Genomic DNA, 23,157 nt, shown 5'->3' on the forward strand with positions numbered 1-23,157 from the left:
TCCATTCTCCTCCTACCTGTCCATTCTCCTCCTACCTGTCCATTCTCCTCCTACCTGTCCATTCTCCTCCTCCTACCTGTCCATTCTCTTCCTACCTGTCCATTCTCCTCCTACCTGTCAATTCTCCTCCTACCTGTCCATTCTCCTCCTCCTACCTGTCCATCCTCCTCCTACCTGTCCATTCTCCTCCTCCTACCTGTCCATCCTCCTCCTACCTGTCCATTCTCCTCCTACCTGTCCATTCTCCTCCTCCTACCTGTCCATTCTCCTCCTACCTGTCCATTCTCCTCCTCTTCCTCCTCTTCCTCCACCTCCTCCTCCTCCACCTCTGATTCATTCCAGGATCAGTTCAGTTGCGTCTCAGTAGGTTTTGTTCAGACTGCAGAATCTTCATCTTCAACTCTTTGGACTGTTTGAACAAACTGTAAGTTTGAACTTTGTTTTTCGGGAACTTTCCTGTTTGTTTCTGGTTGTAGAAGGTTTTCACTGCAGACTTTCATCATGCTACATGATTGTTAGATGACAATATTTGTATTGGATTTATTTTTGATCTGTTGTAGCCATTTTGCCTCAATGTGATTTATGTTTAAGATGATTAATACCTTTTGTAAGACTTTGTTTTTATATTTGTTCAAACCAGTGACTAGTCACAAAGCACAATATTGCATTTCTATTGGCTGCTGTTTGTAGAATAAATATACGGTAACTCAGTGAAAGTGTACTCCTCTCTAGACCTTTGAGATACACAGTCTTTTGACTAGCATACTTTATTTTATTCATTAACGTTAAGGATTTGCTTCTGTATTTTGTATGATTTTTCAGTTTTTGAAGTAAACATAGAAAAGAAGAACTTTGTGTTGAGACCTTTCCTTTCCGTCATCGGTTTGCTGCGTGTAAAAACCTTTCTGGTCTAAAGCTGGTGAGGCAGCTGCTGCTGCAGAGATCAGAGACAGTGATGATCAATGATCATTAGTTTTCTTCATCAATCAAACTGTGAGGTGTTTTTATGTCCTGGAATGAATCTGGTGTCTCCAGCATTAAAGTCAGTTTGGTTCCTGGAAGAAGTTGTTCTTTGGTGCTTGTGTAACTACTGAAGACGGCGTATCTTCCTCCAGAAGTCTTCCTGACTGAACTTCCAATAGCATCAATGTTGACACAGAAGCTCCCAGAGGTTCATGCAGACGGGTCAGAAACAACAGGCTGATTAACTGAAACATTTTACTGAGAGACGTAAAAGAAGTTTCTTCTCCAAGTCATAAGAACTTCTTAATCAAGACACACTTAATCAAGACTCTGAACTCTGTCAATCATCACACCTCATATCACATTTATTACGTGTTTGCACTGGATACAGCATGTTTATATCTCCTTATCTTTGCACATTGAACCTTTTTCCCTGCAGATAAACCTCTGAGCTTCATCACATTTACAGTAACAAGATTTTCAAGTTTCTGCAGTAAAAACTGTTCACAGAATCAACTCATTGTTGTTTCACACTTGTTCCAGCTAGCTAGCATGCTAGCCCTGGTGGACTGGATTGGTGGAGGACAGGCTGATTACTTTGAGGCCCTTTCCAACATTTGAAAGATAGAAATATAAAAATAGAGCCAAGTGACCTCAACTGCTCAGTAGAAGCAATAAAACAAAAGAGAGGAACAAATCAGAGCAGGATCAGCTGGTCTGTGAGCAGCACCAGTGATGTGTGTTTCCTCTGCAGATGAAGGTGTGTGTGTGAGCTGATGTGGACGTGAATTCAGCAGAATGGACCAGTGTGAGGACGGAGAGGACGGAGTCCCTCCCTCTAAAACCTCTCTGTGTGGGGAACATGAGAGTCGGAGCAAAGCTCAGAGGTGAGATGAGCATCTCTATCTGTCCCTGACTCTTCTGCATGTCAGAGCTCAAGACTCACATCACCAAACATCATTATTACAGGAATCAACCTGGACCTGGACCTGGACCTGGACCTGGACCAGGACCAGGACCTGGACCTGGACCAGGACCTGGTCCCAGTTGTGTGTCCTTGAAGAGCGACCGGTCAAAGGACTGGTTAATTAACTTTAGAGGAGAGCAAGGTTCTGCTGGAAAGAGGTGAGTGTATCCAAACTCTGCCAATGATTTATGTTTAATACTTTTTGAATAGACTAAATATTTTTGTCTGTATAACTTCTTTTTCATATAATAGAATATTTACATTTTGAACTGTTGTCTTCTATCAGGATCCATCAGAAAGGAGACTCTCTTGAACATGAACCCAGCTGTTTGTCCTTGAAGAGCGACGACTCAAAGGGCTGGTTAGTTAACTTTAAAGGAGACCAACGTTCTCCTTCAGAGAGGTGAGATGTATTTAAACACATTAAATGTTTTTAAATCAGTCCTCATGTTAGGAATGTCCACGTTTCTCCCTGAGTAGATGGTGTAGTCCTGGACCCCTGTGGTCCTCCATCACCTGATGGTGATCTGAGCTTCCTCCTCATAGATCTTCATCTCCTGTCGGGAGCTTTTTCCTCTGGTCGACACATCTGGAGGTCTCACCTTCCAGAGGACTGATCCTGATAATGATCCAGAGTTCCTCTTACTGATCCTGATGATGGTCCAGAGTTCCTCTTACTGATCCTGATGATGGTCCAGAGTTCCTCTTACTGATGATGGTCCAGAGTTCCTCTTACTGATCCTGATGATGGTCCAGAGTTCCTCTTACTGATCCTGATGATGGTCCAGAGTTCCTCTTACTGATAATGATCCAGAGTTCTTCTTACTGGTCCTGATGATGGTCCAGAGTTCCTCTTACTGATCCTGATGATGGTCCAGAGTTCCTCTTACTGGTCCTGATAATGATCCAGAGTTCTTCTTACTGGTCCTGATGATGGTCCAGAGTTCCTCTTACTGATGATGATCCAGAGTTCCTCTTACTGATCCTGATGATGGTCCAGAGTTCCTCTTACTGATCCTGATGATGGTCCAGAGTTCCTCTTACTGATGATGGTCCAGAGTTCCTCTTACTGATCCTGATGATGGTCCAGAGTTCCTCTTACTGATCCTGATGATGGTCCAGAGTTCCTCTTACTGATCCTGATGATGGTCCAGAGTTCCTCTTACTGGTCCTGATGATGGTCCAGAGTTCCTCTTACTGATGATGGTCCAGAGTTCCTCTTACTGATCCTGATGATGGTCCAGAGTTCCTCTTACTGATCCTGATGATGGTCCAGAGTTCCTCTTACTGATCCTGATGATGATCCAGAGTTCCTCTTACTGATCCTGATGATGGTCCAGAGTTCCTCTTACTGATGATGGTCCAGAGTTCCTCTTACTGATCCTGATGATGGTCCAGAGTTCCTCTTACTGATCCTGATGATGGTCCAGAGTTCCTCTTACTGATCCTGATGATGGTCCAGAGTTCCTCTTACTGGTCCTGATGATGGTCCAGAGTTCCTCTTACTGATGATGGTCCAGAGTTCCTCTTACTGATGATGGTCCAGAGTTCCTCTTACTGATGATGGTCCAGAGTTCCTCTTACTGATGATGGTCCAGAGTTCCTCTTACTGATCCTGATGATGGTCCAGAGTTCCTCTTACTGATGATGGTCCAGAGTTCCTCTTACTGATCCTGATGATGATCCAGAGTTCCTCTTACTGATCCTGATGATGGTCCAGAGTTCCTCTTACTGATCCTGATGATGGTCCAGAGTTCCTCTTACTGATGATGATCCAGAGTTCCTCTTACTGATCCTGATGATGGTCCAGAGTTCCTCTTACTGATGATGGTCCAGAGTTCCTCTTACTGATCCTGATGATGGTCCAGAGTTCCTCTTACTGATCCTGATGATGGTCCAGAGTTCTTCTTACTGATCCTGATGATGATCCAGAGTTCCTCTTACTGATCCTGATGATGGTCCAGAGTTCCTCTTACTGATCCTGATGATGGTCCAGAGTTCCTCTTACTGATGATGATCCAGAGTTCCTCTTACTGATCCTGATGATGGTCCAGAGTTCCTCTTACTGATCCTGATGATGGTCCAGAGTTCCTCTTACTGGTCCTGATGATGGTCCAGAGTTCCTCTTACTGATCCTGATGATGGTCCAGAGTTCCTCTTACTGATGATGGTCCAGAGTTCCTCTTACTGATGATGATCCAGAGTTCCTCTTACTGATGATGGTCCAGAGTTCCTCTTACTGATCCTGATGATGGTCCAGAGTTCCTCTTACTGGTCCTGATGATGGTCCAGAGTTCCTCTTACTGATGATGGTCCAGAGTTCCTCTTACTGATGATGGTCCAGAGTTCCTCTTACTGATGATGGTCCAGAGTTCCTCTTACTGATCCTGATGATGGTCCAGAGTTCCTCTTACTGATGATGGTCCAGAGTTCCTCTTACTGATCCTGATGATGATCCAGAGTTCCTCTTACTGATCCTGATGATGGTCCAGAGTTCCTCTTACTGATCCTGATGATGGTCCAGAGTTCCTCTTACTGATGATGGTCCAGAGTTCCTCTTACTGATCCTGATGATGGTCCAGAGTTCCTCTTACTGATCCTGATGATGGTCCAGAGTTCATCTTACTGGTCCTGATGATGGTCCAGAGTTCCTCTTACTGGTCCTGATGATGGTCCAGAGTTCATCTTACTGGTCCTGATGATGGTCCAGAGTTCCTCTTACTGGTCCTGATGATGGTCCAGAGTTCCTCTTACTGATCCTGATGATGGTCCAGAGTTCCTCTTACTGATCCTGATGATGGTCCAGAGTTCCTCTTACTGATGATGGTCCAGAGTTCCTCTTACTGATGATGGTCCAGAGTTCCTCTTACTGATGATGGTCCAGAGTTCCTCTTACTGATCCTGATGGTCCAGAGTTCCTCTTACTGATCCTGATGATGGTCCAGAGTTCCTCTTACTGATCCTGATGGTCCAGAGTTCCTCTTACTGATCCTGATGATGGTCCAGAGTTCCTCTTACTGGTCCTGATGATGGTCCAGAGTTCCTCAGCTGCTTCATGTCTCCATCAGTTGTCCGTCTTCTTGATCTCTAACGTTTCTTGGAGCAGAACTGGATCTTGTGAATGTGTGAATGAGTAGAGCTCTCACTGAGGTCACATGTTCTCATTGGATCAGCAGGACTAGTCAACCTTCACCACCACCAGTCCTCTGGTGGACTGTCCTCATCCCAACAGGACTTCGTGGACCTTCAGCTGCTGTTTGTCTCTGTGAGGACAGACATGATGTGAGCTAATTCTTCCTGGTTCCTCCACAGAGTGGACCAGCAGATCTCAGAGTCCCCCAGCGGTCCGTCTGTCCAGCAGCACCAGACCCAGCTGGACTCCATATTTCAGGTCTGTACATGAACAACAACTGCTTCTCCATCTGTTGTCCTGATGTCCATCTGCATGCTGGTCTCTGGAGACCAGTGGACTGTCAGTCTGTCCATCATGGACCTGATGTTTGTCTCCATGCTGGTCTCTGGAGACCAGTGGACTGTCAGTCTGTCCATCATGGACCTGATGTTTGTCTCCGTGGTTTCAGTCTGGTTGTGTCCTCATGGGCGCAATTTCCACTGGGGACAGGGGGGACGTTTTTGTCCCCCCCACTTTTTATAGTTTAAAAACTAACGGTAGGCTCAGCCTGTAATTGCGAATCATCAAGACACCCAGTGCGAAGGTACTGACGCGACGGGAGCCCCGCTCCCCCTCCTCCCCTCAGTGCTGCTCAAGGCTGATTTATGGTTCCGCGTTACACCAACGCAGGGCATACGCCGTTGGGTACGCGGCGATGCGCACCGCACAGTGCGTGTCGATGCGTAACCTTCGGCGTAGGTTCTGCGTCGATTTAACGCAGAACCATAAATCAGCTTTCACAGACAGACAGCCAGGATGCGGCAGCAGCAGAAATGAAGAGGAGCCGGCAGCTCAGTTTAAAATCAATTTTTGCAGAGGGACAAAAAAGCAGCAGCACTGCTGTGTTGCAGGTAGGCTGTGCAGAGATGATTAGCCAAATATTACTCAACTTAATATGTTGTAAATGGTTAGGTGATTTTGGTTTGTTTATAAGGAAAGGAAGGAATGAACATGATCTATTTTGATATTTCATAGGAGAAATATGTGGAGACAGGGGCAAGTGAAGAAGTGCAGGCAGGCAGGCAGGAACCCAACCAAGTTAGCCCAAAAGTGATTGTAGAAGCATCTCAGCAACAAAACCTTAAGATCAAGAGAAGTCATACTGTGAATTTCATTGGCTCCATTATAAACAAGGAGTCAATGGAATCCTATGTTTTTTCTGTGGCCAAGCTTTTGAAAATGAAAAATCAAGCCTGGCCAAGAACTCTGTTTCTCCAGAGGCCTGTAAGCAAATAAGCCTGTAAAGCTTGTATACTGTCTTAAGTTAAGAGCTGATTTGTTATGTGGCATGTTAATGTTGTGTTGTGTCAAAAATAAAGGATGCCCACAGAGAAAGAGGTCACAAGATTCAAGACTCTTTTTTATCATTGTATAGCATTAAAAAAATAAATAAATACATATACAGTGGGGAGAACAAGTATTTGATACACTGCCGATTTTGCAAGTTTTCCCACTTGAAAAGCATGTAGAAGTCTGTAATGTTTATCATAGGTACTCTTCAACTGTGAGTGACAGAATCTAAAAAAAAAAATTCAGAAAATCACATTGTATGATTTTTAAGTAATTAATTTGCATTTTATTGCAGGAAATAAGTATTTGATACATCAGAAAAACAGAACTTAATATTTGGTACAGAAACCTTTGTTTGCAATTACAGAGATCAGACGTTTCCTGTAGTTCTTGACCAGGTTTGCACACACTGCAGCAGGGATTTTGGCCCACTCCTCCATACAGATCTTCTCCAGATCCTTCAGGTTTCGGGGCTGTCGCTGGGCAATATGGACTTTCAGCTCCCTCCAAAGATTCTCTATTGGGTTCAGGTCTGGAGACTGGCTAGGCCACTCCAGGACCTTGAAATGCTTCTTACGGAGCCACTCCTTAGTTGCCCTGGCTGTGTGTTTCGGGTCGTTGTCATGCTGGAAGACCCAGCCACGACCCATCTTCAATGCTCTTACTGAGGGAAGGAGGTTGTTGGCCAAGATCTCGCGATACATGGCCCCATCCATCCTCCCCTCAATACGGTGCAGTCGTCCTGTCCCCTTTGTAGAAAAGCATCCCCAAAGAATGATGTTTCCACCTCCATGCTTCACGGTTGGGTGAAGCATGTTCTTGGGGTTGTACTCATCCTTCTTCTTCCTCCAAACACGGCGAATGGAGTTTAGACCAAAAAGCTCTATTTTAGTCTCATCAGACCACATGACCTTCTCCCATTCCTCCTCTGGATCATCCAGATGGTCATTGGCAAACTTCAGACGGGCCTTGACATGCACTGGCTTGAGCAGGGGGACCTTGCGTGCGCTGCAGGATTTTAATCCATGACGGCGTAGTGTGTTACTAATGGTTTTCTTTGAGACTGTGGTCCCAGCTCTCTTCAGGTCATTGACCAGGTCCTGCCGTGTAGTTCTGGGCTGATCCCTCACCTTCCTCATGATCATTGATGCCCCACGAGGTGAGATTTTGAATGGAGCACCAGACCGAGGGAGATTGACCTTCATCCTGAACTTCTTCCATTTTCTAATAATTGCGCCAACAGTTGTTGCCTTCTCACCAAGCTGCTTGCCTATTGTCCTGTAGCCCATCCCAGCCTTGTGCAGGTCTACAATTTTATCCCTGATGTCCTTACACAGCTCTCTGGTCTTGGCCATTGTGGAGAGGTTGGAGTTTGTTTGATTGAGTGTGTGGACAGGTGTCTTTTATACAGGTAACGAGTTCAAACAGGTGCAGTTAATACAGGTAATGAGTGGAGAACAGGAGGGCTTCTTAAAGAAGAACTAACAGGTCTGTGAGAGCCGGAAGTCTTACTGGTTGACAGGTGATCAAATACTTATGTCATGCAATAAAATGCAAATTAATTACTTAAAAATCATACAATGTGATTTTCTGGATTTTTTTTAGATTCTGTCACTCACAGTTGAAGAGTACCTATGATATAAATTACAGACTTCTACATGCTTTTCAAGTGGGAAAACCTGCAAAATCGGCAGTGTATCAAATACTTGTTCTCCCCACTGTATCAGGAAAAAAAGTTAAAAAGTGTCTAAAAAAGTAAATCCATATTAAAATTGTTTGATTGTTCGCATTCACACACACATAGTCTTACAAAGCCACACTGCACATCCATGCTACAGCTACAGGCACAAATGTACCGTTCCTACTTGTGTCCCCCACCTCTGAAACTAAAGTTTCGCCCTTGTGTGTCCTTCATGTGGTCTTCTGTTCCAGCTGCTGGAGGACAACATTGTCCTGTTTGTGAAGGACGAGCTGAAGAAGATCCAGAAGGGTCTGAGTCCAGATTACCCAGAATCCGTAGAGCATGTGTTGCAGGGTGAGGATGAAGAGCAGAGGAGCAGAGCTGCGTTTGTGAAGATCACAGTGAACTTCCTGAGGAGAATGAAGCAGGAGGAGCTGGCTGAGCGTCTGCAGAGCAGTAAGAGGATTTCTATGAACATTTAAGCTGCTGGATGAATGACCCAGAATGCCTCAGGAGAGGAAAAACATTCACAGATCAGCTGCAACGTGCGCACCCAGATTTTATTTATATAGCGTCTAATACAACAGATGTCTAGACGCATTTCAGAGATCCAGAACATAAACATAAACCCCGAGCAATTATTACATAAACAATGGCAGGTAAAAACTCCCATAGTGGGAGGAAAGCCTTAAGCCAAACAGTGGCAAGGAAAAACTCCCCTTTAGGAGGAAGAAACCTGGACCAGGACCTGGACCTGGACCTAAAAATAAAAATAAAGTTTTTTTTTATTCTTTGGCGGGACTAATCTTTCAATGTATTGCTCAAGGTTTCTTCCCTCCTAAAGGGGAGTTTTTCCTTGCCACTGTTTGGCTTAAGGTTTTTCTCCCACTAGGGGAGTTTTTACCTGCCATTGTTTATGTAATAACTGCTCGGGGGTCATGTTCTGGGTATGGGTCTCTGGAAAGCGTCTAGAGACAACTCTGTTGTATTAGACGCTATATAAATAAAATTGAATTGAATTGAATTGAATTGATGTTTTTCCTAATTACAGTCATAAATTGTGATGGGCTAGAATATACCTTATTTTACCTAACAAATCCAGGTCAGAATGACATACAGTAACATCGCTGTATTTGTCCTTGATGTCCCTAAGACATGCCTGAAGTTTAACCAACGGTTCTGTTTCATCCGGCTTCATAGACAAGTAGAGCTGCGTATCATCAGCATAACAATGAAAGTGTATGCCGTGATTCTGGATTATACTTCCCAATGGCTGCATGTATAAACTGAACAAGATTGGTCCTAGCACTGAACCCTGCGGAACACCATAACAGACCCTTGACTGTTCTGAAGAAACCTCATGTACATGAACAAACTGGAACCTGTCAGATAGATATGATTTAAACCAACGTAGAGCTGTTGTGCAACTCGGGTAGCTTGGCTGATCAGTTATCGAAGGGTTATTAATAATTTTATTAATAATTATTAATAATTAATATTCTATTCTATTTATCAAATTGAATGATCAATATGATAAATAAAATCCTCGGGGCACCACTCTGTTCCTTAAGCAGAGAAATGATAACTTTTAACAGCAGAAAATCAGTCTCAGAGTAATTACTATACCCAGTTATTAATTGAAGGAGGGAGGTCCGAACACACATTTCGTCACCCAGCCTTGGCGGCAGACATGCACAGAATAAACAGAGACGACTTTTTGCGATCAGAAATTTATTCACACCAGTGTCAAACAGTTGGTAAACAACACTTCGAATAAATCTGATGGTTCAATCACACAAACAGAGACAAGAAATCATAAAAGGAAAAAGGAGGAGTTCTTCAGATCCTCCGGGTGGAGACTGTGTGTGTGTGTGTGTGTGTGTGTGTGTGTGTGTCTGGGTGTGTGTGTGTGGGTGTGTGTGTGTGTGTGTGTGTGTGTGCGTGTATGCGTCAGAGCAGCGTACGCTGCGCGTCACGCGGTCTGGGGGCGGGTCACGCGAGCACGTAGCCCGAAGGGCGTGCTACGTCGCGCTACGTGAACACGCCTCCCAGAAGGCGGATCACGGCAGTGCAGCCGTGGGAGAAATATGACGGAAAACGCAACAGACCACGGATAAAACAACGGTGAAACACCACGTGGATCTGACGCGCAACCGGGTTCAGTGAAAAGAGGGGGGGGCGGAGGAGCGGGTCGGCGGACCGCGCTCAGACGTCGCACCGCCGTGCCTGCGGGATCTCCGACGCGTCACACAGATGCGCGGCTGCAGGTGGTCACACCGCAGCCGGGGGACCCAAAGGGGTTTTGTGAGCTCTAACGGCCGGTTCGGTAGATCGGCCGCAGGTCCCACTCGAGAACCGGGTCGGGAGTAACCCCCACCCGCTCTGAGATACAGTCGGGAGCCGCGGTTCGATCACTCGGCGGTGAAAGCTCACATAAACAGGCGTTCAATACAATCAACACGTCACACAATGCATAAACTCAATAAACAGGATCAAAACAACCGAAATAAACTTTAACTAAATCTGCCCGGACACTAATTTGCCTCTTACTTTGCAGTAGGTGAAAGAGCAGCCGCTCGGTTTGAGGAGGAGGAGGAGGGGGTTTGCGTCCAGCCCGTGGGTGCAGTATAACGCTCCTTAATAATAATTAATAATTTCAATTTATATAGCGCTTTTCACCTGAAACGACAGATCTCAGGGCGCTTTACAAAGAAGACTAAAAACAAGACTAAGAAACTAAGACAAAACCCTTGCGCGCACCCGGGAGGGGGGGACTCCGTCTCACCCCGTCCGACTCTGAGGAAAAGGAACACAGGCAGGATTGCAGGACCGGCGTCCCTATTACCAGCGTTTGAGATCTCCAGTGGTCTTTTGTGGCGGTCGGCGCCGGGCCCCGATGTCGGGATGCTCCGGGGAAGACCGTTTTACCGCGGTGGCGCCCACGGAGTCGGCTGGCAGGGTCCGCGGGGCAGATGCTGTGCTGGTTGGATGTGGGAGTCGGGCTAGGAAAAATTGCACCTCTGCCAGCAGGCAAAAAGGCCGGGCAGATGAAAAAGTGAAAAGGGAAAAATAAAAAAAGAAGAAAAAGAAAACTTGGAGCTAAACTCCAAGTTTTGGCCTGATGCCAAAAAAATGAGCAACGGAAAAACGCAAAAAGCAGAGAAACGAAAAAAAGCCGTGAGCATCAGGTGGTCGCTCCCTTTTATAGTCTCTTTTGGGGTGTGTGATCAGCGGGCAGTGCCTCCCACTCCCCCCCCTGACTGGTTGAGGCCTGGCGCTCGGGCTCCGGTGTGTCTGCCCAGGTGCCGTAAAACCCCCGGGGAGTCTGTTCCTGGCAGAAATCCTGCTGGTTCGCTTTTTTGACCCCCCTCTAGGTGTCATAAGTTCTGTTTCCGAACTTTCCTTTTTCCGAGTTCTGTTTCCGTGGGCGCCCTTTTGATCTGGGGCCGTATCGTGGGTCATATGCAGGCCATCTCGAACCAGGCCACAAGGGTTATAAATTGGCCTGAGCGAGAAGATAGCAGCAGGGCCATAACTCTGCTTTTTCAGGAACGAGGCCGGGTCTGGCTTTGCTGGAATTTGATGACAATGTAATGTTCCTCCGATCGCACATTTCATGAATTCATAATCATATGGACGGTGGTCCAACATCCCCCCTTAGATTTGACGGCGGGAATGCAGGGTCTGGTTGTCAAATATACCAACAGTGCAACAGTCCATGTGATGCAGTCCTGGTTGGCAGAGGGGCACAGTACTTAAAAGTTCAGAGGTTAGCATACCGTTGGAGGCTTGTCTGGGCAGATCGAGGTACGAGTCTGGGCAGACTGACATACTCTATGCTATACGAGGCTAAGAACATAACAGCACACATCAACATATTCAAACGATAAGCGATTCACCACATAGTTCAGTGTTATTACTAAAACAAGTGGAGGTAGGTAGAGATAGAAGATGGCAATGAACATAAAGACATTTCTAAACACTAAATGATTTGACTACGTAGTTCGGTGTCGTAACTGGACACGTGAGGTAGGTAGGGCTAAGACATAATAATGAACATGAAAGAGGAAAAAAAAACCATTTCAAACAATAAATGGTTCAACTACGTAATGCGGTGTCATAACTAGACACGTGAGGTAGGTAGATATATAACATAACAATGAACATGAAAGAAAAAGAAAAAAAAAACATTTCCAACAATAAATGATCCGACTACGTAATGCGGTGTCATAACTAGAAATGTGAAGTAGGTAGAGTCTTACTTCCCTAATACTTCAAGATACCCTGCACCTCCATTTTTCAAGAGTGGAGGATTTTCACTTTTGGGTCAGAAGTTGTCAATCAGCTGCAGACGAGTCATGCAGCTCGTTCAGTGCTCTGGCCAACAGGTTATATATGGCACCCCCCCGGCCTGCTGATCTACGACGTCTGCGCCGTCTCTTGGGCCGTGCGCTGGCGTCACCATCGGCGTCAGCATCCCTGTCGCTCTGTGGACAACTGTCAGAATCTACAGTGGGACGTCTCTGTGTTTCCCACGCCAGCTGGGCGTATTCACGTATTTGTCGCATGCTGAGATCTCTCATCCTGCTGCAGTAAAGTGTTACCTTACATCGCACGCTTTCATGGAGGTTATGTAGGAATAGAGACTTAAACTGACGATCATTCTCCAAACCGGGAGTGTTGCGTCCCTGGAAAAACGCAGCTTTCATACGCCAGTAATAATCTTTGGGGGTTTCTGACTCCTGGTGCTGAATTGAAGAAGCAGCCAGAGTAGCTGAAGCCCAGTTGGTTTCAGAAAAGTACTCCTTTAGCAAAGCCTGACGGAGTGCTTCATAGCAGTCTCTGGTTTTAGCTGGAAGGGATCTTATGAAAACACGAACGCTCCTGGCTGTGGTTTTCCAAAGAAGCTTTACCTTTTCTCTAGAGGATGCATGAGGTAAATCTCGGAGGCAATCCTGAACCTCATCGAGATAATTCTCAATATTTGACCATGGACCATCCGGGTCAAAGTGTTCAATGTCACTGGCCAGGGACTCAAGGTCACGGAGACGCACGCCTTGTCTATGTGGCGGGCCAGGGTCGTCTGGTCCACCAGAACGTTCCTGATACACCTGGTCCCTGTGCCGAGAAGAATAATTAGTTCTCGCCTTGTGTGGAACAGGTAGGTCGGAGGGGGGGTTTAACCTTTGTCTGGTGTTAGCTTTCTGTTACCATCTCCGATGTTAACGGGTCGGTTTTGACCCGTGTTTTAAATCATCTCTAAAATACACTAAAAGCAATTATCCATCATCCAATTTGTTTCTCATCTCTTGGTTACATTGTTAGGCTTCTTTATCCATCAAAATATTGGTTTTAATATTTTTGGTGTGGGAACTCTGGGCCTTTTTTTGGCAGTATAGCCCTTGATTTCAATTTAAAAAACTGGTCAAATGAGCCTCAAGAGAATCATATGAATAAATAAAAGGTTGTTGTGTTACCTGGCTATTACTGAGGGGTATTAGAACACATCTCTTACATAAATTTGTTTAATTTATTTTTTCATTTTAATATTATTAACTATAATAACATCTATGGTGTTATGGGTCAATTTCGACCCATATACATTTACCTCAAGGAAATGGAACAAAAGTATTTTTTCAGCAATAGAACTTTAAAAAATTGTCACAAGTGATATTGTGACCCTGCAGGCCAGTAGTCAAATCAAGGACCACACGTTTTCCTTGGTTCTTCTCAGGGATGCCACTCACAGCTTTGCCTGTGTAAATCTGTAGCTGATTTTGGCATCGCAGGTTGCCCAAATTTTTATGCCGTACTTCCCTGGCTTACTGGGTATGTATTGCCGGAAGGGGCATTTTTCTGGGAAAGGGAGAAGACGTTCATCCACTGTCACATCTGGCCCTGGGTTGAACATCAGTGGAAGGAGCTGCACCCATTTCTCCCAGACATCCCTGATGGGGGCTTGTCAGATCTTGCTCTGGTATTCCTGTTGTCAAATCTGAGGACTCGTGATATCATTCGAAAGGTCGTAAGTGACAATATTTCTGCCTGTCGATGCATCCCAGAGATCAGTGGATTAATTGCAGGATCTGTACACTCCAGCAAGAAGAAGAACACCAATATAAGCATCCAGGCATTCCTCATCCATGTCTTTCCACATGTCGCCATGGACTTTTTCCCCTTCAAGGTTTGTCATAGCAATTATGACTCTTTTTATTGACAATGGCATAAATAAAACATGTTTTGATATCACTGACTCTTGTCAAAGCAAACCTTGTGATTCCAGGGGTCTTTTTGATGACATTTTCAGCAGCTGCCCTGCCATGTACATCATGAGGTACTGAGCTCCAAAGTATCTTTCCATTTTTGGACTTTAATTTTTCAGCAGGAGAAGCTTCAGCACCAGTGACCTCCTCGTCAGACTCACCAGATGTGTCAGTATCTTCTGGATGATACTCCACATCGTCTTCCTCCTCAGAATCCTGCTCCTCTGCATCACTATTCTGCTCATTGTCGTCTCTATCATTTTCACCAAAAATATAGTCCAGAACTTGGCTTACTGTAGATCTTCTTCTCATCTTTGCATGCTGCAAACTGGAGATGTGCACTCTGCAAGTGAAATGAGTGAATTGACCTACATGGCTGGACATGCCCGACTTTATTTGCTTTTGTTTATGTGCAGGTAAACTGGAAGACAAAAATCCAAAATGAGAATCCACTGAAGCTCACATGACTGGGAGAGGAGCTGGCTGTCTGACAGTGCACTTATGATTTCAGTTTTGGCTCTAATTATTGCTTTATAAGCATAATTTTATAACCGGGTCGAAACCGACCCTAACCCCACAAAGGTAACAATTTCAACCAGAACATTTTATAATTTAGTGACAACATTTTTTTTGATATTATTTTGTTGAAATAGAGGTTCCTGACAAAGTCAAAAAGCCTTGATGCAATAAACGGATTTTTGTGGTAGTTTTATGAATTTAAAACCTAAGAACGGGTCGGTGGCGACCCTAACACCAGACGAAGGTTAAACCACCTGACACAAGTTTTTGCCCATCAGGGAAAGGTTCCCGGAAATTTGGGTTTACAGCCTTCAGATTATGAGGCTGGCCGTCTTTTGGACTCAGCACCTCATCTTGAACACGCGGAGCAGTGGGCCTGAGGGTGAACGGGGGGGCACGCTTTAAGTCTGACCCCCCTTTCCTCATTTTGCACCTGGGTGGCTGCACTTTCATTTCATCCCAGGTGATAAGGTCTGGAACGGTGTCAGTAGCGTTTGGGCTACTGGCTGTCCCCCTGGGCTCAGACGGGATAAGCAGGTTAACTGCTGGATCCTTTCTCTGGCCCCCTGTTGGCTGTGGGTCAGTGTGAGATTGGTCACGCCTTTCATCACACTGCTGCACATGATTGTTATTGATCGGGACGCCGGAGAGTTGATCTACTTTAACTTCTGATTCGAGCCGTGGCTCGCGGTTCACATGCTTGTTCTCAACCCAGCGTGGCTCCATTTTCTTGGAGCTTCGAGCGGACCCGTTACAAGAGTCCAGCGACTGCTCATAGAGGTCAAGTGACTGCCCGCGGAGGTCCAGCGATTGCTCACGGAGCCTAAGCGACTGCTCAAAGAGGTCTAATGACTTCTCACGGAGGCTAAGTGCTTGCTCACGGAGCACCCATGACTGTTCATGGGGGTCCTCGACGCGGCTGAGCTTACGTGACTGGAGCTGGTTTTTACAACTAAGCACATCTGAGAAGAATGCTTCTCTGGGAGAATTCTTAATTAAAGAGATCAACTCCTGTATCCGATCACCAGCGTTACGTTCATAACTATGGAAGTTATTCGCCTCCTCTGAGGCGCTTCGACCAGCTTCTTGGATTCGTGCTTGGGCCTCTCTTAGCAGGCCGTTCAAGCGCTCAATCTCTTCCTGCGACTCGCAGTGTGCCAACACTTCCAACTCGTATTTTTGTCGCCACTTGTGTTTGTTTTCCCCGTGCTCCACAGCCTGTAGTTCTGCCTTACGTTGCCCTAGCAACGCCAGTTTACCCAAAACGTCGGCTAAACGGGCTTTTTTACACGGTTTCTTGGCAAGGCTAATGAGCTCCGTTATCCTCTCTTCGCAGGTCGGGAGGTCATGGTTATTTATAACCCTCAGTTCTTCCCTGGATGCCTCGATCAGGCCTGCTACTACCATTTGCGCCTCTGGGTGCATGCAACCGGAAGTAGTGTGGGTAACCGGGCTGCTCATCGTGGCATCTAAAGCGGGGGTTCTCGGGGACGGAAGGGAACCGGGCGAGTACTTCTTATTCAACCGAACATAGAATTGCCTAATGTTCCTTCTCGTCAACCGTTTATTACCTCAACCGGCTATTGCGTCCAATACGATGAGTCTTTTGATCTTTACACCACACGGCAGTTCATAGTCCAGATTAACGCTCAGTAACGAAGCAAGCTCACGTTCTCACCCAGCTAGGGATGGGAATCGAGAACCGGTTCTTGTTGAGAACCGGTTCCCAGTGTTTCAATTCCTTGGAATCGTTTGCCTTTTTCCCAAACGATTCCCTTATCGATTCCAGCGGGCGCGAATGACGTCACCAAGCACGTTGCGCAGCGTGCGCATTTGCGCCCAGCAGGAAAACACGGGGACAAAGCGGCATAAACGCTGGGAAGTTTGGTTACATTTTACCAAAAAGGATGACAACAGGGCGACAATTCTTGCAATGTGGACATTTCAACAGAGGGGGGAAACTGTTAGGACTCAGCCGGCTGATCCGCTGGGAGCGCGGAGTCAGCCTGCATGTGGTAAGGCTGATTTATGGTTCCGCGTTACACCAACGCAGAGCCTACGGCGTAGGGTACGCGGCAACATGCACCGTACGGCGCGCGTTGCCGCGTACCCTACGCCGTAGGCTCTGCGTCGATTTAACGCGGACCATAAATCATGCTTTAGAAGAGCTGCGCTCCGGCGGACAGCGGAGCTCCTGACACAGCTGCAACTGATCAGCTCATCCATGGAGAAGTTAAAGAGCATCTACCGCTAGATTCTCCTTTCATCAAGGCAGGAAGAGAATCAGGCCAGAATAGATGAATGTCACCAAGCAGGGACTAAGTTTGTGGTGTTGAACATGTTACTGGACATTCTTGTGTAATTGCCACAAAATAATTTGTTGTTTTTCATTAATTTCTACAGAAGAATATTTATTTTATTATTATCATTTTATATTAAATACATATTTTACTGTATATTACAAATAATTTTGTGGGGACCCACTGGCACCATCGAGGAGCCTAAGGCTGGGGGGCATCTTAAGACCTCATTATATTTTTTTTGTTCAAAGATACAAAAGTTTTATATCTTTGAACAAAAAAGATCGGAGAAACAAAGAAATTGAAACAAAGAAACAATTTTAGTATCAACTTTGTTTTATTAAAACAAAGTTGATACTAAAATTGTTTCTTTTTAGTATTTTAGTATTTTCTAAAATGGTTTCTTCTCCTTTTTTCCAAATGAGAATCGATAAGAGAATCGATAAAGAATCGAATCGATAAGCAGAATCGATAAGAGAATCGGAATCGAAAAAATCTTATCAATTCCCATCCCTACACCCAGCTGAGAATAACTTAGACCAACAAACGAACCATGAGAGACCGGATAACGCTCAAAAGTTTGCCAGGGGATTACCGTTCAGTAACAAAGTCAGTTTACGTTATCATCCAGCTTAGACAAGACTAGACTGACAACAGACCATGGGAAGTCGGACACACTCGGATTTATGCCTGAGAGGAGCTGCGATCCTGTTTATCATCAAAGAGCTTTAGATAACCTATGTGGAAGCAGCAACGCTGACAGTAGAGCAGGGAAGGGAGAATGAAGAGAACCCGAACCAAAACAAAAAAAATCATCAAAGAATAAAATTAATTTAAAAAAAAATTAATTGACAAAAAAAAAAAAAAAAATTTAAAAAAAATTTAAATAAAAAAAATGTATAATTAAAAAAAAATTAATAATAATAATAATAGGAGTGATTAAGACTGATCGAATTAAATTGAACGGGAGGTATTTAACCAAGACAAATCAAATTAATTGGACCAGTAATCACGAAGAAATCAAACTCAGAGTTCAAACCGATTAGACCCAATCGAAGTTGATTAATCCGATGGATTAGTGAAATAGTACAGTGATAAAACCAACACGTCCGTCTAATACATTCACAGAGCTTAAATAACACCACCCAAGCATCACCTCTAGCGGAGCGAGGTTGCTGCTGGACAGAACTTAAACCAACAATAGAGAAACACAGATATTGCTTGGAGGAGAAGCAAAGTTATTTCCTGTTCAAACAAAAATCAATCTCTGGTTATTCTACACAAATCTGACACCAGCTGGTAATATTGAAGCCTCACACGGGGCACCAATTATGTTGTGCAACTCGGGTAGCTTGGCTGATCAGTTATTGAAGGGTTATTAATAATTTTATTAATAATTATTAATAATTAATAAAGTTGACTATTTATCAAATTGAATGATCAATATGATAAATAAAATCCTCGGGGCACCACTCTGTTCCTTAAGCAGAGAAATGATAACTTTTAACAGCAGAAAATCAGTCTCAGAGTAATTACTATAACCAGTTATTAATTGAAGGAGGGAGGTCCGAACACACACTTTGTCACCCAGCCTTGGCGGCAGACATGCACAGAATAAACAGAGACGACTTTTTGCGATCAGAAATTTATTCACACCAGTGTCAAACAGTTGGTAAACAACACTTCGAATAAATCTGATGGTTCAATCACACAAACAGAGACAAGAAATCACAAAAGGAAAAAGGAGGAGTTCTTCAGATCCTCCGGGTGGAGACTGTGTGTGTGTGTGTGTGTCTGTGTGTGTCTGGGTGTGTGTGTGTGGGTGTGTGTGTGTGTGTGTGTGTGTGTGTGCGTGTATGCGTCAGAGCAGCGTACGCTGCGCGTCACGCGGTCTGGGGGCGGGTCACGCGAGCACGTAGCCCGAAGGGCGTGCTACGTCGCGCTACGTGAACACGCCTCCTGGAAGGCGGATCACGGCAGTGCAGCCGTGGGAGAAATATGACGGAAAACGCAACAGACCACGGATAAAACAACGGTGAAACACCACGTGGATCTGACGCGCAACCGGGTTCAGTGAAAAGAGGGGGGGGGCGGAGGAGCGGGTCGGCGGACCGCGCTCGGACGTCGCACCGCCGTGCCTGCGGGATCTCCGACGCGTCACACAGATGCGCGGCTGCAGGTGGTCACACCGCAGCCGGGGGACCCAAAGGGGTTTTGTGAGCTCTAACGGCCGGTTCGGTAGATCGGCCGCAGGTCCCACTCGAGAACCGGGTCGGGAGTAACCCCCACCCGCTCTGAGATACAGTCGGGAGCCGCGGTCCGATCACTCGGCGGTGAAAGCTCACGTAAACAGGCGTTCAATACAATCAACACGTCACACAATGCATAAACTCAATAAACAGGATCAAAACAACCGAAATAAACTTTAACTAAATCTGCCCAGACACTAATTTGCCTCTTACTTTGCAGTAGGTGAGAGAGCAGCCGCTCGGTTTGAGGAGGAGGAGGAGGGGGTTTGCGTCCAGCCCGTGGGTGCAGTATAACACTCCTTGCGCGCACCCGGGAGGGGGGGACTCCGTCTCACCCCGTCCGACTCTGAGGAAAAGGAACACAGGCAGGATTGCAGGACCGGCGACCCTATTACCAGCGTTTGAGATCTCCAGTGGTCCTTTGTGGCGGTCGGCGCCGGGCCCCGATGTCGGGATGCTCCGGGGAAGACCGTTTTACCGCGGTGGCGCCCACGGAGTCGGCTGGCAGGGTCCGCGGGGCAGATGCTGCGCTGGTTGGATGTGGGAGTCGGGCTAGGAAAAATTGCACCTCTGCCAGCAGGCAAAAAGGCCGGGCAGATGAAAAAGTGAAAAGGGAAAAATAAAAAAAGAAGAAAAAGAAAACTTGGAGCTAAACTCCAAGTTTTGGCCTGATGCCAAAAAAATGAGCAACGGAGAAACGCAAAAAGCAGAGAAACGAAAAAAAGCCGTGAGCATCAGGTGGTCGCTCCCTTTTATAGTCTCTTTTGGGGTGTGTGATCAGCGGGCAGTGCCTCCCACTCCCCCCCCCGACTGGTTGAGGCCTGGCGCTCGGGCTCCGGTGTGTCTGCCCAGGTGCCGTAAAACCCCCGGGGAGTCTGTCCTGGCAGAAATCCTGCTGGTTCGCTTTTTTGACCCCCCTCTAGGTTTCATAAACCTGAGTTCTGTTTCCGTGGGCGCCCTTTTGATCTGGGGCCGTATCGTGGGTCATATGCAGGCCATCTCGAACCAGGCCACAAGCGTTATAAATTGGCCTGAGCGAGAAGATAGCAGCAGGGCCATAACTCTGCTTTTTCAGGAAGGAGGCCGGGTCTGGCTTTGCTGGAATTTGATGACAATGTAATGTTCATCCGATCGCACACGTCATGAATTCATAATCATATGGACGGTGGTCCAACAGAGCTGTCCCTTTAATCCCAACAACATGCTCTAACCTGTGCAGTAAAATGCTGATCTACAGTGTCAAAGAACCCACAACCCATCAGGGCTGTACTGCCAACATCCTGGTACTAGAAACTCCAGGACCCCAGATATTTTTGTCACTTCCACGTCCTGAATGTTCAGAGGTGTTTTGGTGTTAAAAGTGATTCTACTCGGGACTCGCACCCAGGGCTGGCTGGCCTCTCCTCTCACACCCAGGAACTATAGTAACCTTTATTACCGAGAACAATATCTGTTTTTTGGTCTTGTTTTTTCGATACACCATAATACACCCCCTTCGGTGACCTGTATGTTCCGTGCTGTTTGATTTATGTCATGTTTTTTTCAGCACATAAAATTCTGTATTATAAAACTAAAAATAAAAAGTAAAAAAAAAAAAAGTGATTCTACTCAATATTGTACAGCTCATCGTAACGTTAGAGTCGATCAATGTCGGTTCACATCCTGATTCTTAAGGAGAATTAAGGTAAACTTTATAAAACATTAATTGGTTTCTTTTTTCCACTTTTATTAAGGTTCTTTTGCTGAAGTTTGTAAAAAGCGGCTGAAGTCTAAGCTGAAGGAGAAGTACCAGTGTGTTTCTGAAGGGATTGTTAAAGCAGGAAACCCAATCCTTCTGGAGCAGATCTACACGGAGCTCTACATCACAGAGGGAGGGACCGGAGAGGTCAACAAAGAACATGAAGTCAGACAGATTGAAGCAGCTTCCAGGAAACCAGACGGAGCAGAAACAGCCATCAGACAGGAAGACATCTTTAAACCCCCACCTGGAAGAGGAGGACCAGTCAGAACGGTGATGACGAAGGGAGTGGCCGGCATCGGGAAAACAGTCCTAACACAGAAGTTCAGTCTGGACTGGGCTGAAGGCAGAACCAACCAGGGCATCCAGTTCCTGCTTCCATTCACCTTCAGACAGCTGAATGGGCTGAAAGAGAGAAAGTTCAGCTTGGTGGAACTAGTTCATCACTTCTTCTCTGAAACCAGAGAAATCTGCTGCTTTGAAGAGTTCCAGGTCGTGTTCATCTTTGACGGTCTGGATGAGAGTCGACTTCCTCTGGACTTCCACAACAATAAGGACCTGACTGATGTTACAGAGTCCACCTCACTGGATGTGCTGCTGACAAACCTCATCAGGGGGAACCTGCTTCCTTCTGCTCGTCTCTGGATCACCACACGACCCGCAGCAGCCAATCAGATCCCTCCTGAGTGTGTTGACATGGTGACAGAAGTCAGAGGGTTCACTGACACACAGAAGGAGGAATACTTCAGGAAGAGGTTCAGAGATAAGAAGCAGACCAAAATCATCTCCCACATCAAGACATCACGGAGCCTCCACATCATGTGCCACATCCCAGTGTTCTGCTGGATCACTGCTACGGTCCTGGAGAACGTCCTGGAGAACGTCCTGGAAACCAGAGAGGGAGAGAGGCTGCCCAAGACCCTGACTGAGATGTACATCCACTTCCTGGTGGTCCAGGCCAAACTGAAGAAGGCCAAGTATGATGGAGGAGCTGAGACGGATCCACACTGGAGTCCGGAGAGCAGGAAGATGGTGGAGTCTCTGGGAAAACTGGCTTTTGAGCAGCTGCAGAAAGGAAACCTGATCTTCTATGAATCAGACCTGAGAGAGTGTGGCATCGATGTCAGAGAGGCTTCAGTGTACTCAGGAGTGTTCACCCAGATCTTTAGAGAGGAGAGAGGCCTGTACCAGGACCAGGTCTTCTGCTTCATCCATCTGAGTGTTCAGGAGTTTCTGGCTGCTCTTCATGTCCATCTGACCTTCATCAAGTCTGGAGTCAACCTGCTGGAGGAACAAAGAAACACAAAGACGGACCTCTATCAGAGTGCTGTGGACAAGGCCTTACAGAGTCCCAACGGACACCTGGACTTGTTCCTGCGCTTCCTCCTGGGTCTTTCACTGGAGACCAATCAGAACCTCCTACGAGGTCTGATGACATCAAACCAAAGAAGTTCACAGAACAATCAGGAAACAGTTGAATACATCAAGAAGAAGATCAGTGAGGATCTGTCTGCAGAGAGAAGCATCAACCTGTTCCACTGTCTGAGTGAACTGAACGATCGGTCTCTGGTGGAGGAGGTCCAACAGTCCCTAGGGTCAGGACCTCTCTCCACAGATAAACTGTCTCCTGCTCAGTGGTCGGCTCTGGCCTTCGTCTTACTGTCATCAGGAGAAGATCTGGAGGAGTTTGACCTAAAGAAGTTCTCAGCTTCAGAGGAGGTTCTACGGAGGCTGCTGCCGGTGGTCAAAGCCTCCAAGAAAGTTGTGTAAGGACGAACACGAACACATCTGTTTTAGTTACAATCACATGTTCTTGGAGGAACGCAGTTAATTTCACTGCTCAACTAAGTTCAGGTTCATGTGGGACCAGTTCTCCTCAATGATTAATCTCAGGAAACTTTACATGTAGATAAGAGAAATGCAGTGATCAATACTTATTGATTATTCGTTGAAATAATCAGCATTCATTGATATTATACCCTACATGTCTTTGTTAAATGACATAATCTACTTTT

The 23,157-nt window shown here is 45.9% G+C and overlaps 1 protein-coding gene across 3 annotated transcripts in view; it reads left to right on the forward strand.

Annotated features, from left to right (window-relative positions):
• The first annotated feature begins 333 nt into the window (after positions 1 to 333).
• Positions 334 to 23,157, forward strand: part of LOC133464926 (NACHT, LRR and PYD domains-containing protein 3-like) — a 52,479-nt gene continuing 29,655 nt past the window's right edge. For 2 of the 3 annotated variants that reach the window (XM_061747134.1, XM_061747135.1), the window contains exons 1-6: positions 1,718 to 1,850; positions 1,933 to 2,088; positions 2,217 to 2,333; positions 5,243 to 5,321; positions 8,325 to 8,529; positions 21,138 to 22,908. In XM_061747134.1, coding sequence (XP_061603118.1) covers positions 1,762 to 1,850; positions 1,933 to 2,088; positions 2,217 to 2,333; positions 5,243 to 5,321; positions 8,325 to 8,529; positions 21,138 to 22,908 — 2,417 coding nt within the window. In that variant the 5' untranslated portion in view covers positions 1,718 to 1,761. Of the gene's footprint in view, positions 425 to 1,717; positions 1,851 to 1,932; positions 2,089 to 2,216; positions 2,334 to 5,242; positions 5,322 to 8,324; positions 8,530 to 21,137; positions 22,909 to 23,157 lie in introns of those variants that run through there. The other variant, XM_061747133.1, reaches the window with a different exon arrangement.

This window comes from Cololabis saira, chromosome 18 (assembly GCF_033807715.1).
Source record: "Cololabis saira isolate AMF1-May2022 chromosome 18, fColSai1.1, whole genome shotgun sequence".
NCBI classification, from domain to species: Eukaryota; Metazoa; Chordata; class Actinopteri; order Beloniformes; family Belonidae; genus Cololabis; species Cololabis saira.